The following is a 17,820-nucleotide window of genomic DNA, read 5'->3' as shown; positions in this document are numbered from 1 at the left end:
AATGCCATTGAAAAGGGCATTTGAAGAGGAAGAAGAGGAATGGTTGTAGATGTGGAAGACAGAAAGGAAGGAGTTCTGCAGCTGACAGACATGAAAAGGCGACATATTTCAAATTGTCACGTTTTCAAGAAGGGCTTTTATAAAACTCATAGACTAAGCTGTAGAAAATAATAATCTAGAAGCAATTAAATCGACCAAAGACAAAAACAACAAAAACAACAACAACAACAACAACAAAAACACGAATGGAATGGAATGGAATGGAATGGAATGGAATGGAATGGAATGGAATGGAATGGAATGGAATGGAATGGAATGGAATGGAATGGAACAGAATAATTCTGTTGGAAGGAACCTACAAAAGCACTTCAGCACTAAACAAGTTAAAGTATATTAACAAGGGCATTATCCAAATGCCTCTTGAACACTGGCAGGCATTATAGTTTGGCATTAAATCATCTGAAAAAAAGAAGGAAAAGAAAAACACAAAGACTAACAAACAACTATCTGATTGTGGGGACCCAATATTAAAATATTTCTTGGATTTTGGCTACCTGAAATATGAAGCCACTTAGTGAGTGGCTGAAGCCACTACCAGCTGAAGATCCTTTCCATATTAAGTATTTCCATACCACTATATAATTTATTCATATATTTCTATGTCTCTCTGTACCACTCATCGCTATTATAACTGACAGAACTGTAATTTTTTAAGCCAAAAAACAGGAATATTCATCTTTTCTTTCATTAGAAAGGACTGAGTTTCACCAGCAAGAAGGAATAGCAACTAGGCTAGATATTGTGATCTCTGTTATTAATGGAAGAAGAAAAAAAAAAAAAGCCCCAGACTCAAAAAGGAACAAATAAAAAATCAAAAACACCCCAAACCTCCCCCAAAGTCCTCAGCAAAATGCAAAAAAAAACAAAATAAAACAAAACAAAAAGGTAAGTAGCCTTAATAACACACTCCTTCATAATGCTTGCCTACCAGTTACCAGATAATTGTATTTTTTCTGTTTTTTTAAGCCTTCACAATTGCATTATTGAATGGAGAAGTCATGCTTCTACAAGGTGTTCTGTTATGCTTCTGTATGTCTATGCAAACACTAAAAAGCCATACACAACTTGTGTGTTGACATATTTCAAAGTCTAATAACTGGTACTGAACTATAAAGCTTATATACATAAAATGTTTGTTAACCTGACTATGAAGCTAAACTGGAATTCTGCTGACTATAAAGCTTAACAACCACTCTGCTATTAGCGTTCATATATCTGCGATCCCTTTGACTGACTGCCCACATGTATAATTCAGATACATGAATATTAAACTACTGGAATGGAAACTACTGCCAGTTTTTCAAATTTAAAGTTCTGAAATTTTATATACATGAATTTATCTGAGTGTTAAATCAAATTCTTTGGTTTGCAGAAAGAGTGATGATAGTTGCAGCTTTTCCTTTGTTGTTTATGCTGTAGCTCAAATAAAATAAAAGCCATTATATATACTAGAATTTGGCACAGACAGTTGTCCTCAAATCTGAAAAATTCTGGTCTCAGCAGCTTGACAAGTAAATCACTTCTCACTGCTAGAAACGATAGCTTCATTAGGTCAAGGCTGAGACTGCTGTTCCAGCAAATGGAGTAAGTACTGCATTTGTCTGCATTGTATCTGGCTTGAGTATACCCAAAGGACTTAAATTCTTGTCTTGCTGGCTACTCAGCCATCACAAGGAAAACTGTGTTTCAGGCCCCAAAAGGGAGGATTCCTCACATCTAATAAAATAAAAAATAATAAAAAAATCACATCATCACCATTTCAAAATGCACATCTTTCTATATTCATTTATTAAACTTAGTGATAGACAGTTTATCTTTTAAAAAATTCTTTCAATCAATAGGATCTGGAAGTGCTTTGCAACCTTAACATAACAGCATGGGTAAGCTATGCTTACAAGAATCACATCATACGTTGCTGCACATGCATCCACTTTGGCTTTAAATGGAGCAACTGTAATGAAAATAAATAAATAAATGGTTTAAAATATATTCCAGAGAGGAAATAATGACATTGGAACCTGGAATTCCCAATCTGAATTGTAAAAGTGACAGCAAGTTTGACTCCATTTTAAACCCTTTCTTACATAGATTTCTCTTTTTTTCCTGACTTAAAATGGATCACACATTGCTAACTTTTAAACATTACGCCTACCAACTCTAGAAATCTGCTGAAGCTGCTCTACAGACAAGTTTCCAACTTTTAAACAGTTCCAAGGCATAAGCAGGAAGACTGGCTTTGCCCAATGGAAATGGCACACATAAAGCAGCTGTGCAACAGTATAAAAAAATCATTGGTCCCAAAGGAGCAACAGAAAGAATTTTATTGCCAGGAGTGGGTGTCTGTTCTGGTTTTACTAACACTCAGTAATGCATGCATGAAATCTCATCCAGCATAGTACTTATGTGCTGTGAAAACAATGTTGTCTGCTTCCTTTTGCTAGACAATTTATCCTGTGTATACTAGCAGCTGCCTTTATGTTGAAGATAAAAACCTTTAGTAGAGGTAGAAGGATCATATGGTTTGGGCTCGTGTTGATCATACAGTCCCTTTTTGCCTGTGAAAATGGCACAGTACCTAACTACAGACCAGAAAGATAATATATTATATGGAAATGTTTAATGCCGATCCCTCTAGTTAACTGCAGTCCCTGTTACTGAGAGTTCATTCTCACCATGAAACAAAAAGCTAAAAAAAGTAGCCTAAAATTCCAAATACAATTGTCAGTTGTATTACTAGAGCCAACTAACTTCTGGCAATTTGGGTTAGGCTATCCACTGCCCACTTAATGGAAGAAAAGCATAGACAGTTTTTTTCCGAAAAGACTTATTTATGGATTGTAGGTCAGTACTCTCCTCCCCCTGTAGCAAATGAAACTGCTCGGAGAGAACCAGTCAAAGTATGAAGATAAGGATATTTGTACCTTTGGGAATCAAAATATTCCGCCAGTCATTCTGTTAGCTTTTTGCTGTTATTGCAAATTTTTGTCACTCAGTGGAAGATGAAAAGCAACGCAAACACAATTTAAAAAAAAAAAAAAAAAGTGAAGTAGAAATCACAGTCAAAATATCAGAAAGTTTTGATCAATTTTAGTTGACAGTATCAATCAGAAAATCCATGTACAGAGTTCTACTTTTAGGAAAGGACCCACTCTCCAAGGTGCAGCACTCACACCATCTTCTAGCCACTTTGCTCCAAAGAGGCATAATTTAATCTGTGTTTCTTGTAACTTTGGTATCAAATTTTAGAAAAATGAAGCATCACTTTGTTCCGTGTGAAGGTCCATGCCAGACAGGCATGTATAAATGCTTTGTTTCCTTTAATAATAAGAAATAAATGGCATAAAAATACTCTCTGCTTATGCTCTGAATATTTCATAAATTATATATATCAGCTGTGTCACTGATTATTTATTATTTATATATTAATGCAAGAAATGAACACGAGGCAGTGTAAAACAGCTAACAAACCTTCACCTCAACTTTTTACTGTGTAAGAATATCTACAGCTACAGCAGTTAAAAAAAAATCAAAACACAAGTAGATGAAGAATGGTGTAGAGCCGTTATAGCTGGAATGCTTGATGAAATGCTCTGTCGTCTTCCTGTTTTTGTCTTTTTCATGACAGGGCAATTAAAGTAATTTGGATAATAAGGATCTTTTTAGTGATAGAAAAGTTAATGGAAATTACATACCTCAGGAGATGTAAAGTTATTTTGAATAAAACAAAACTTTACTTTGCTGTGTCTACTTAGAAACCATATTTTTGCACTTGCAAAAGACACAGAATAGCATAAACAGCATTGCAGTAACCAGACAAGAAGTCTCTCTCCAAGTAATTGCAGCATCAAAGTTTCTGAATGTTCTTTTTAACAGTTCAAAATATTTAGTGACAGAAATATTATATCACATTTGTCCTCCTTTAAAAAAAGTACAATTTACTATTCACTGTAACTTAGGAGCAACTGGTAAAAGTTCAGCATCTCATGTGAGAAAATGTCTTATGAATTGCTATCACGTTTCCTCATCAAAGGATTTCTTTTTGAAGAAAACTTCTGGTAAATCTGATGAAGCTAATAATCTTCTCTTGCTCTTGGCACGACATGATGAATTGAAACAGTACAAGAACTGATGTGAGTTTCTGTCCACGCTTTACACAAACGTACCACAGAGAGCCAGCAACCTTCCAAAGGTGATGTGCCAAAGTCCTCCTTCCTTTTCCAAATTAGAGGTTAAATGTGCCTATAGGAGCACAGCAGGAGACAGTAGATGCTGGCATGCAAAAAAACAGGAACATCTGATCAGCAGTTTCTTGCCTCTCTGCCAGGAAGGGGCCGCCACTTCCCACTGAGTTCCAAAGTAGTAATTAAAAGTCTATATGACACTATAACTGTTACTGCTGAGTGCCTACTGAGGGACATCGATGCTAAGAGATACTGGTTGAAGCAACCCAGTGTCATTCCTGACAGTCACCGCCCAGCAGCATCTGCATGTGAGTCACTTAACGCTTCCACATTTCATTTGGCGAACATGGTACCTTTGTAACAGCCAGTGACAATACCAAAGCCTCTAAAATAGTCAAATTAACTTCTCAAATAGGATGACTCTGGCTACAAAGCTGATAGTTAAATGAAGTTCTTGCTGTTTGCTTAGCAATTCATGATTAAGGGCTGGAGTTTAGATTTGAAAATTGTTATTGTGAGAGTTACAGTAGCTTTTTGAACAGTGATGGTTACAATACTTTATGCCCTTATCAAGATCCCCATTGCTTTGGTTTATTAGGTAAGAGCATGCAGAAGTACTACTGTCTTCTGCTGTCCTTGTCACAAAATCCTAAAAGTGCTTAGAGTGCTCTCCAACCAGCAGACAGCCATAAGCAGTACTACAGGTGAGCAAGTGCTTCAGGGACCACAGAGAAAAGACCACAGAAAAAAAGAGACCACAGAAAAAAAGAGGACTCTGGTATCTAACATGTAATCATTTCAAAACCACAAACTCCTGAAAAACAAATCACTGCCACTTGGGAGATTATCCTGAAGAAATATCTTTGTGCTTATCATGCTGTCACACTTCTCCAGAAACCCACTTTTGCTAGGGTCAGATACTGGGATAAAGAGACATTTAGTATGACTTAGCATGGATGTTCTTATATTCTTTACCAATGTAGGTGTTTTAAACAACATGCTCCTGTGGTGAGCAAGTGCAGCAGGGGACAAATCTATGGGGGAATTTAATACACATCCTGCTTCAAAATGTCACGCTCAAGCCAAAACCTCAGCGTTATCATGATATACCTTTATGTAACTACAGGCACAGTGGTTCCAAACAGAATAGTTGGAAAATCTTTTGAAACTCAGAAAAAAAACTGGCAATGATCTGAGTTTAAAAGAAAGTTGGTGCCAGATTCACCGATGCAGGGCTGTATCTGCTGAACTGCAGCTCATGAAAAAAAAAAAAAAAAGAGAAAGCCTCTGCTGCTGCTGAATCCTTGCAGTAAGCTCAACATAGCTTGAAGGAACTGTATTTTTGATGTCATTGAAATGGTGTGCTACTTAAGTGTAACAAACTCTTTAAATAATACTTTTATATTCGTAAAGGTTTGTGGTCACAAAAGTAATGGTATGACTATGCCAACCAACCTTCCTACCACAAATGGGGTTATAGTACCAAAATTATTGATCCTAATGTAGACTTATTCAACAAATAAATAAACCATCCATATCACTGAAAGCACTTGCATGCCTATATAACTGTATCTACAATAATATTTTTTCTAGGATTGATTATGGCCAAACAGCAAGCTAAAAGCTAACATGGAAACCCATAAATGGTGACTGCCTATATTGTAAGTCAATTATATCTTCAGAAAGAGGAAATGCATTCCTCAAAGTATTTGTTATAAGAGTGTAAAGATTCTGTCACTACCAAAACAAAGACAAGTCTGTCTATTAGAAACTTCACCTCAATTAGTAATACAGTGAAGAGTGCTAGATCTCATTGTTTGGCACAGTAAACTAGTATGGTCTGGCTATTTCCACATTATTAACTGTCTTTAAGAGAGAGTAACCACATCCAGATTGTCTACCGGGGATGGTTTCTGGCCTGTGCTACTGTGCCTGAAAGTCATCTGGGTAAACTCTGCTTTGTGTCGGTGAAAAGTGCATCAGAAAAGAATTCATGGGACAGGAGATCTGTTTCCAGCTCCCATCCCCCCAGTGTCATTTACTGGTATATTTTCAAAGTTATCCCACATCCCTTGCAGAACCAGCAACAGCAACAAAAATTCCTACAACACTTACTGGATGGTCTATCATGCCTTCCTAATGAAAAGACACATACTACTAAACACTATTATACCCTTTTTATCCCTAAGCCCTTATGATTAGTGCTAGCAAGGGGAAAGTTATATTAAGAGAGCCTGTAGTTCCATTAAAACAATGATGCTGCAATTAAGATATAGGCAACAAAATATTCCTGTACACTGCTAAGCATATGGCAGGAACGTACTGATAACTATAAAGGAAATTAAGACAAACATCTTGGAATAACATGTTGAAACCCCATTTCCTTTGTGTTTCAAGGTCAGGGTCATGTTGTCTGATACCAACAGTGTGGAAAATGCTTAAAAAGAGATTTATTCATTGAGACCCCTTACTGATAAAAGAATAATGACGTCTTTAACCTTTAATTCCTGTCTTGACTTCAAACAAATCTCACACCATTTCTAAAGCTGATGGTAACATGGCCAAAAAACCCACCTGTTAAAAACCTTCTGCCACAAAAACAGGCAGATCAGGTTGCACTCCACATGTGAGCGAGTAGAAGGTGAGTGCCAGCTGTAGGGAACCAAAACTCACCTTTTGAGGAGCGGAAGTGCTTGCTGGGTGCCGTGAAGCCCCTCGTCCCATGCACATTGACAGCTGCCACGCGGAACTGGTACCACCTGCTCGCTCTGATGTCTGACAGCTGGACCCTCTCATCCGTAGTCTGGTGGGGAAAATGTCACAATTATACTTTCCGTTCAGACGTGGCTAGTTGTGCTCTCTGCCACAAGACACCCATTAGGCAGACCGTGAGGTAGAGGACCCACCTCTTTAATACATGGAAGTGTCAACAATAGTGAACAAAATCACATAACCAGCACATTTTACAGTGCATTGCAGGTCTCTTCTAGAAAAGTGACCTTTAGAAAACTGGTCAAGTGTTAAATTCACAAAATTATTTTCCAGTTATCACAACTTTCACCAGAATATATAGGGCTTAGCTGATCAGGTACTGACATTTCAGGGAATTCATTACCGCAAATCAAAGGACTCATTTCTCCAGATCCTGAAACGGGAGAGTGAGTCCAAAATGGCTTCACAAAATCCAGAGCTGTGAGAAGACGCCTTTTCTGGTTCATCGGAGACACAAAACCCTCAGGTAATGAATGCAAGCCCTCTTGAGATCCTTGGCATTTATGTCAAAATGACACTCTAAGCCTTAACTCTTCTCTGCAGGCTTTTCTCAGGTTATAGGAGATGACCTTTCTGTCAACAACACCCACTGAGACTGCTGGTGTCATGAATTCAATTTCCAGCTTCTGCAGGGAGTGCCTTAACTACTGAAATATGGAATAAACATAGATGCACTCTGAACCCTTTCAGTAGGAAGCACTTTAGTCTGAGGCCTGCTTTTCTCTATCCTGTTTTTTCCTTTAAGCTTTTAAAGACCTGCCTTCTGCACTGTTTCTGATTTTTTTTCTAAGGTACAAACACCAGAGCTGAACACAACCTTCTGGTAACAACTGAATCACTGCCAAGTACATAAGAAATATTGTGGTTTTAGAACTCATTAGAAACTCATCCATTTGTGGCTGATTTTACATTTGCAGTTACCTCTCAATTATCCAAACTTCAAGTTATTTCAGACCGTCATGTTTATTGTGTTTTAATCTAATTCTTTAATCAAAATAACACATAAACTTGAAACAAATGACTTGTATAAGTCTAAATATCCTACACAACCAATACTGAATATCTTTATTGACCAAGATGCAGACTCATTAAGAAATTTAGTGACATCTATTTATTTTTACAAGATGTTTTCTGTAACTTCAAAAATCTACCATATGAGTTTCAATATTACTTGCAGTGATGCCAAATACTTCCCAAAGAAGGCAAGGTGTAATTTCTGCTTTTTGCTTTCTTTCCAATCTGTGAAAGAAAGCAGCAGCTGCCAACCTAATTCAGATAGCCAGAATGTCAGGAAGTTGCTTCAGCTCTCCAACAATGGCATTTTTAAAGTCCCAACCAATAAAATTTGTAAATATTACTCTGTGCTTAATCTCGTCACTTGTTGACAAATAAAATTTAGGGAAAAGGTTATCTGGTTTATGTGCACATGTGAAGGAAAGAGAGCCTTTGAAAGCTGCACTATAGACTGCTCTCAGACTGATATGTTTTGCTACTTTGAGCCCCCACGTATTCCTGCTACTCAGAGTCCTTCTCCATTCAGAGTCCTGCATTTGTCTATTTAGCTTAAGCTGGGGTAACAGTCCCTACACTTTCATCATCTGCCTCATCTTTTTTCCAATTATTAGCTTTTACATTACCTGTAGAATTTATTATCTAGTTGAATGAAGGGGCTCCTAGGGAAGAAAGAGCCTATCTGAACCAGTTTTATTACTATTTTCATTCTATAGAGCACTCAAATGTGCTAGCTTGTTTGTTTGTTTATTTTTGTTTTTCCCAGCATGAAGACCCACATACTCAACTACTTAAAGACAAGACATGACAGTGAATTAGAGTGATATAAGCTATAACTATATTAACAGAAAAATAAATCATGGATATATTCAGGATACTGCTGCAGCTGAGATCCTGAGATTAGTCAGGACCTAACTGTAATTAATTAGCTACAACATTGTGGATTTTTAAAAACAGATTTACTGAATTTAGCTACAAGGTAGGCATAATGTGAATAGACTTGACCCCAAATTTCTCAACTGAGGAATCTCAGTTGTCATTTGCATGAGCTCAGTTACTCTCTTAGGGCTTGTTTAAAACACCGTATTTCATTTCTGTCAGTCTTCTGTGGCAACTGTGAGATGTTGTGGGATTAAATAATGTGTCAACCTATATCACCAAAATTATTTTAATATATGAACAGGCCTTAGGCTTATTCCTTTCGTCACTGGTTTTGTTGGCAAAGCTCCTGTTAATCTCAGTGGCATGCAAGAGGTGTATCTGTAACTAAAGCTCCTGCATTACAAACTACTTTGGCACCTCTAAGCAAAATTTACATGGTTTTAACATATTTCAAGGAAGAGCTTGAAAGCTAGTGTTGAGATATACTACTCTGTCGGTAAACTGAATATTTTGTTCAATTACTTCAGTTAGTTCTCCCTTCTTAAGTATGTTTGGAGCTGAGATCATAACATTGAAAGTGCTTTTGATATCTCTCTTGTATTAACATGAGCCTGCTAAATGGCATGCTGTGCAGTATTAAGAAACTAAGGGTTGAATTTCAACACACACCTGAAATTCTTCCTGAATATTAGAGAAATTATTAAACAACAATTTTACTGATGTCTTAGAATGCCAATATAACGTTTTAAAGAATTTAATCAATGAAAGATGAAACAAAAAAAATCACCTCTTAGATAAATGATTATAAGATTGAAATTATTATTTTTTTTGGCTATTTATTATGCATTTACTTATAGGAGGAAAGTTTTAAAGCTGGGTTCCAATCCTAATACACTTGTCATTTGGAATAAAATAATATAAAAAATGAGTCCTCAGGCAAAATCACTGGCCAACATGTCCATCCTCAACATCATCCTAAATTCAATAAAGACAAAGGTAAGTCCCCACTAGTTTACTTTAGTATATAACTTTATTTAAGAGCAGCATGGAATCACTATGACATAACCTGGAGAATACAGAAAGTAGCCTGACACCTCTTCTCAAGAGTGCATCTCAGGTCCAAGGAACAACAGGTCATATCCAGTGACCAGAAGGAAGAAAGTGGTTGGGCTGTCAGCACACAGGGATAATTTGGCTGACTTTAGCGTAGTACTGACTCATGTAAGAAGCACTGATATTTCTACCCTTTTCCTAGCTGTTTAGGCCCTCTCCTGAAAGTAGTCCCCTCGTACCGTCTTTCCAAAGGAGATTATTTGCTCTTCTCTTCAAGATGCCTTGAGAAATCTCCTTGTTGCTCATACAAATGACTGATGATTAAAGTACTTTTCTGGAGCATGGATGACCTATCTTCAATCCCATCCTCCGTCTGAGAGGTTGGGAGAAACTGTTCCTTAGTGTCTTTGATGTTGCCTGCTATATTGAATTATGACATTTTTTGCATTCATGGGCAAAACTTTTCCTCTGAGCAAAGCAGGCTGAAGGTTTCAAAAACATCTTGTAAGGGAAGGGCAGAATTATTTAGGAGGAGGGAAAAGAATGAGAAAATACAAGTCGGCCACATAGTAGTTAGGCGATTCAGATGGGATTTTTGTGTCACCACTCCAAGGATTTTTCTTCTGTCTTTTATATATAGGTAAGAACTGGTGTAAGATGGCCTTTGTAGCAAAGTCTGGTACAGAAGACTCTCCCCTTTCCAAGGTTTAAAATAATCAAAGGAGTATTTCATTGTGTTCATTCCCTTTCTCTCACACTATCAATCTTGGATTCCAGCCTTATCCTGATGAGTTCATAGCTCCACACCTATCTTCATAGAATCATAGAATGGATTGGGTTGGAAGGGACCTTAAAGACCATCCATTTCCAACCCCGTGCCATGGGCAGGTATGCCACCCACTAGATGAGGATGCCCAGGGTCTCGTCCAAACTGGTCTTGAACACCGGTAGGGATGGGGCATCCAAAACTTCTCTGGGCAGAGAAGTTTATTTTGAAATAATGCACAGTGAGAAAGAATTTACAGTTCAAAGAGTTAAGGGGTATCATCCAGGGTGTAAGAAGAACTAAGTTTAAACTTCTGACAAAGAAGCAGCTTGACAGTACCACATCCACTACTCTGCCAAAGGACAGCAGACCTCCCCTCTTTTGTGTGAATGGAATCTTACACAAGGTGGGCAATCTTTAAGAATGTTTATCAAAGCAAGCTTCTTCTGGATGACGGAGAAAGAAACCTTCAGTTTATGGGACTGGTGGTTAGCTTCAGGAGGGATTTCCTGCTGTCAAGAGCTGAGAAAATTTTGGACATCCTTAGAACCAGAAGTTTAGGTGTTTCAGAAGCTGAAAGTTTTAAAAAGGATTAGCTGTCCATGGAGTTTAGACAATTCCAAGATGAAGCACTAAGGTTTGTCACAATCAAGCTAGCAGTAAATACTGCTCCTTATTTGTATTAATAGAGGAATAAACTAGTAATTAAAATTCATTAATCTCTGCCTTCATGCATGTACAAATACTTGGCATCCACTCACACAATACAGAGATGTACTCTCCCATCTGGAGATAACAGGCACAGCATATTTGAATTAATTTAATTCGTTACATTAATATGATTAAATATCTAAGTACCAAATATAAACAGCAATATGAGTATTTTTAGAAAGCATCGCAACAAGCAGAATAATAATTTTGCTCATCAGATATATTGTATTCTCATGGGATAGTGCAGCTGGCCCTATGCAATTGGTTAAACCATAAAAAGCAATAGTATAAGAAACTTGGCATCACCACTTTGAACACTGCACATCGTAGTTAACTTACTTACAACAACTTATATCTTAGTTCCTGTAGTTTTTATATCAACTAATGCAAATTAGTCAAATTGTTAGTTACGTCAAGTGTTCTCAAAAATGCACAGCAAAAAAAAAATAAAGTTAACAAAATTCCTGTTTCCTGAAGTGATAAAAAACTAAAATTATTTTCAATGTGTTTGTTTTCTTTATATTCTTTGAGAGTTAAATAATGTATTAGTAGATTGTCTCCCCTCTTAAAAAGCAAACATCAAAAACATTCTTATGACAATACAATGCGAAAGAAACAAACTTCTTCAAAACTATTTTTTCAATACCAAATAAAAATTCATAAGAGATATGTGAAAACACTTACATGTTAACCCACATTAATGCAATAGAAGACAGCAAGTAAAAAATAAAAAGTGAAAAGTAATTCCTTTAAAAATGTTGTTCAAAATTATAACCCGCTTTGTGATCTTCCTCTGCTCCGTACATGCTCTCTAACTTAACTTGCAGAGCAATGAAAGGGCATCATCTCCTCTAGACTGTCATGCCCCAGGAGTTTTCAGCTGTATGGCTGAGCTCTTCACAGCCTTTACCTATAATCAAAGTCTCAGAGCCCAATGCTTTGGAATCATACAAGAAAAATTCTCAGTTGTATGGACAAGAAAATACCCAGAGGCGATGCACACGGTCACTTTAGTCAAACTGTGTATCCAACCTTGTTGATGAAATACATCCTAATGCATCTGATTACACTTAACATATTTGACTGCCCAGTAGGACGTCTAAAACTACAAACACCGTTGAGTTACATTTCTCTATAGAAACAGAAATTCTTATTACTAGCACCCCTTAAGGGTGCCCAGCCTGTAACGCCCCATAAGGTACACACAGTTCACAAAGACAGTCAGGCATCCTGAAGCTTGTTCTCAACTGAAATCCCCAGTGCTGTCTGTTTCACAATCCAATACACATCTCTCGTGATGCAGTAGAGACATCAAAGTTCTCAGAAAGATGTCAGTTGGAGGAGGCTTCTCCTGCTATAGTGATTAACTCAGCCCTTCTGTCTGCATGTGACAGACCCTCAGGAAAGACAACTGACAGGATTCTTACCATTCTTGCACAGGAACACATTTCTAAAACCCTCTCTCCTGTACATCCCTGTGAGATGGAAGAGATTCATATATGCTCCACAACTGTACATACTGCTTGCTTCCAGAAACGTGCGTGAGGTCTATTTCAGGGATGAGAAAAAGCACAGCAGTGTGCCGCTACCTTTATAGTCTAGACGCACCAGCCAGAAGAACTGTGTTTCTACAGCCTAGCACATATACATGGCATGATAACTGTGAGGAGCAATTGACATCTGGCTTATGTTTTCTACATGGTATTCTCCTAGTAGCAAAGGCACTAAGTTGTTTGCTGAATATAGAGAATGCAGACTGAAGACCTGCACATCAACTGAGACAATAAAAATGTCACTACAAATTTATCAGATGTGAGGGTGTGCATGTTCATTTGGATGCAATTGCACAGGCTGGGTTTCATGCCAGGCTCAGCTGAAGGTCATTTTTCCTGGGCAAGACAGTTTGACTGTCCCCTGTAGTACTGCACTAAAGCTAAGGACTTCACTTTTGAGTGTTCAGTTTCACAAGCTTCACATTATTTTAAGATACCTTTTTCCTACACAATCTGAATGTAGAATGAACACAGATTGCCACAGAACTTCAAATCCTTACTTTATTTTGTGGATGATTCTATTTATTCCCTCTTTTCTTTTTCCTAGCTATAATGACATTTTGCAGGTCTTTTGAAAATCAGCATTTTGCTTTTCTTGTCAGCAGGGATGAGGGTGAAGCAGTGAAGATAAACGACTGGAACTCTGCCATACAGGTGAACTGTCAGCATGTTAAAAAACAGATTGAAACTGGGAAGGAACTAAGTGAAAATTTATGCTCTGTTGGCTGCTTCTCATTAAGAAACATTTGCTCATGAATCTTACATTTTCAGCCTGGACTGCACTGAGTGATAAGAGCATGACATCATGGGCTTTTCTGAATTGGGAGGGCAACATCTGAAAAAATGATTTTACAAAGAATAAAGGTTTTAGTCTTAACACTCTTGATTTTAAAAATTGAATGGCCTTTTTATCAACTATATTTCTTAGCATTTTGCTAAGACCCAAGCCATGCCTTGGAGACCATGCCCACTGATTTCAAAAGGACTATGTCTCTCATATGCTTCCTTCACTATATTTTGGTATCTAACTCTACGTTTTTCAAGAGATTCATGGCTTTTTGGAACCCCCATCTGAATAGATCACAAGTATGTACTTACAGAAAAGTACCACTCATTGTCTTATGAAAATCAAGCCTCCAGCTTGATCTATAGATCTGTATCTGTAGAGAGCAAACCTACAAAATAAACTCATTTTGAAAATATAAACCTCTGAGTATTATTTTTTGGGGGGACAAGGAAAGAAATATTTACTTCTTTACTAATATATTCACACATTTTTAATGATGTAATTTTCTATACCTATCAAAAGCATTTGATGTTTCTATAACTGAAAAACTGCAAGTAAAAATATTGAAGTTGATTTCTGCTGAATAAGTCTGGAAAATAGCTCATTGAGCATTGGAGTAAGATCTGGATCCTGCCTGTGGCTATCTCGTGACTTAGAGAGAGACCCTAGAAAGGGGTTGCTGTGTATCTACCTCCTTACTTACAAAGTGATCTAACTCTTTGACCTGATGAGGAACTTCAGATCATTGTCTGGAATCTAGGGATTCTTACCGTTTTACCAAGAACTGACCTGTGCCACTGTTTGCCAGTTAGTAGCATCATCCTCACTAGGATGGATTCCTTGATTCCACCTCCTCTGAACAACATAGATCACAGGCTCAATGGAAATATTGAATTTTGAAGACCACTTCACCTCCAGGTCTCCAGATTGCAGTTCTATGAATTTTAACTCTTTCCGGGGTTTCAGTGGAACACCTGCAACAGGAACATACAAACAAAAGTATTTGAATAATTTACAAAACAAGATGAAACCATCTGTAGGTGAAGTTGTATTAAAAAAAAAATACTAATAAAAAAGATGGTTTGTCAAATGGAAGAATAAAAGTGGGGAAACGGGTAGGCTGATAAGTATGCATGTTCAGAAGTGTTCACAACAAGCCTACCTCTGCCAACAGTAAAATTAAAAAAAAAAAAAAAAATTATTTATTTCATTTAAAAACTAAAGGTACTAAGAATCTGAAAGTTGTGAGCTAAAACTTATCTCCGAGTTTCCAGATATGCTTTGATAAGATGAACACAGACCTTTTGATCCCAAGCAGCTATCTATACCTGTCATTCAGATTTTCACCTAATTTGTCTTTAAACAAAACTAATGATAAAATTTTCACAGCGTCATTCAGCAATTCTTGCAGTTCTCCTGTGGAAATTATCCCATTGGACACAGCTCTTCTCCAAAGTCATGCCTAAAACTGGACACAGACCCCATCTAAGCCTTTACTGGTGTAGTCTACAGTAACAGAATTATCTGACACATCTTACATTAGTCTGATGTACGCAAGTATGCTGCTTGCCTTCTCCTGAGCAGCTTGCAGCCATACTCCATGGTATGTCATTCTCCACTCTTCCCTAAAATCTAGGAAAGGTAATTCCAAGGCTTCTTGAAATAGAACTGTTGTATCTGATATATACAGTGCAATTGCTACACTACAGGGAAAAAAAGTTCTTTTTAAAATTTAATGGTAATTTCTCATTACATCGTGTCACTGAAGGACAGTTATTCCTGTTGTTCCTACTCCTGATAACACTGCCTTTTTTGAAAATATTTGCAGTAGCTTGTAAGAAAAAACAACTCTTCCAATTTGGCATCTTTTGATTAAATCAACACATCAAGTGTTAGATACATTTCCCTAGATAGTTATTAGGAGCTCATATATTTGATTGTGCAACATTTTGTCACACATAAGACTTTTATGCTGACATACAAATCTTCTTACCAAGTTATTGTATGAATTTGTGTTATTTCACCATTTCAGCGGGGACCAACAAGTCCATCTGTATGCACTGGTTCTATAAATTGTAATATAAATGTTTCTACTCAGTCTGTCATAGATGGCTGGAGTACCAAATTTCCTTAGGTAAACAAACTGCTTTTATATTCTAAGATGTCTTCCAAATCTGATTAAGTGATTATCTACAAGTCAATAAAAATCAATATTGTAGCCATTGAAGAAACCTAAAATCAACCTGAGGAAAATCCAGTACTAAACTCTGGTTAACTCAGTTTAAACCCTGGATATCATTCCACAGCCAGATGCCTTAGCCTAGCATAACAAACATCACAGATCATGTCAGTTCCAATTTCTATATTTGAAAATCCTTCTTTAATTATGATGTACAATAATTCTTCAATTTGCATGTTAAGAAAACTTCCATCTGCTCTGCATTAGGGGCAGTTGGATTCACTTGATTGCAAGTTACTCAGCCTCTCTGGTGTTATGTAATTGTGTGCAGATGGATTGCAGCAGCATAAATGACTAGAGCATCGCACAAGCGCATTTTGAAACACTTTTGTAGAACCAGCATCATCAATTTCATATCCAGATGTGTAGATCCAATCATTCTTCAATGTGCTTTTTATTATGTAAATTGTCAGCCCTTTCATCATGCTGGGACAAATTAGTTCTCTGAAGTCTGTAGTGTTTGAAGAATTCAAATCACTGACTGTCCTATATGTGCAGTACCAGAGCCCAGGAAAAAACATTTCTAAAGGTGTCTTTCAAATCACACATGCATCTCTGTGCTATGAAAAATAAATGCACGCTGTTCCACCATAAGAATCTGTATTTTAAATGTTGGTTCCATAGGAATTCAAAAAGCTTCTATGGAAGGATTTCCGACAGTAAAGGTTACACTTATGTCACCAGTACAATTCTAAACAGTTGTTCAAAGACTCAGAAATGAACACCTCTAAAGCTGCACACAATTGTTTTAATACAAAACTATTTTTCATTAAACATGAAAACAACCTTTAAATTCTGGATGACTGTTCTGGCTCCAACTACCCAATTATGACACTGTCATACCATCATAGCCTTTAAATGTCACAACATTCTCTTCACAATTCACTTTGCTCAGCTCTGCAGTTTGGTCTGCTTTAGTAATTGCTCCCTAACATGTTCCAGACAAAGTTGGCTAGGCTGGTTTAGACAGTATGAACCCTGAAACTTTTTTTAAAAAGGGGGCCTGGAAAGTTCACAGAAGTTGGTGTACTATCACACTGGAGAGACCACTACCTTCTGAACAAGAAAAAGGTGATGGGTAATTTTTCAGCAGTAACCATCTGAGTGTGGAAAAAAAGATACATGTCCATATCCTTACTTAGGGATGCATATGTGTATTTAGACAAAGTGAATGTGATCAAACATTGGACATCACTTTTTCTTCCTTTTTGTTCTGTGTTTTTAAGCTTATTTCTAAGCAGATATATTCCTCCCATTTATATTTGTTAAGTACCAAATTTACTTTATATACTTACTGTTAATTTATAACATCATTATCTCCACATAGGGAAAAAAAAAAAAAAAAGAGGTAGGCCATAGAGAAAGAACATACACTTTCTGAAGTCCTTTACTAATTGAGACAACGTAAAGGAGGTAGATGTGGCAGATGACAGATGAGTAGGACAAAAAATTTCATATCACCAGCAAAGGGAAAAAAAATGTGAAGACTACATAACTGAGTAGCAATACTCCTAACATGGATGAAAAAATATATGTGCATTTATATAATGATATGGCAATTTGAGCTCTATACCGAATGCAAGCCAATAAACAATTGGGATAACAAGTACAGTCAATCCAATGACATTTTCAATATGTGACTTCTGTGTAAGTATACTTATATTATTTTAGAATTCAGCTTTAGTACTCAGTACTAGAGGGCAAATCCAGTTAAATCAGATGAGTATTTTATATCTGCTGCTGTACCTTTCATCTCTAGAGCTTGATCAACAGCGCAACTCTAGCAACTTATGTAGACTCTTTAG

The 17,820-nt window shown here is 37.0% G+C and overlaps 1 protein-coding gene across 8 annotated transcripts in view; it reads right to left on the bottom strand.

Annotated features, from left to right (window-relative positions):
• Window positions 1-17,820, bottom strand: part of ANOS1 (anosmin 1) — a 144,375-nt gene that overhangs the window by 43,175 nt on the left and 83,380 nt on the right. For all 8 annotated transcript variants that reach the window (XM_080577130.1, XM_080577132.1, XM_080577131.1 and 5 more), the window contains 2 exons: window positions 14,566-14,750; window positions 6,915-7,044 (listed from right to left, as the gene is read on the bottom strand). In XM_080577130.1, coding sequence (XP_080433256.1) covers window positions 6,915-7,044; window positions 14,566-14,750 — 315 coding nt within the window. The remainder of the gene's footprint in view (window positions 1-6,914; window positions 7,045-14,565; window positions 14,751-17,820) is intronic.

Source organism: Anser brachyrhynchus (assembly GCF_964034855.1).
Source record: "Anser brachyrhynchus genome assembly, chromosome: 1".
NCBI classification, from domain to species: domain Eukaryota; kingdom Metazoa; phylum Chordata; class Aves; order Anseriformes; family Anatidae; genus Anser; species Anser brachyrhynchus.
Note: the sequence above shows the minus strand (reverse complement) of the source record. Positions and strands in the feature narration are given on the sequence as shown.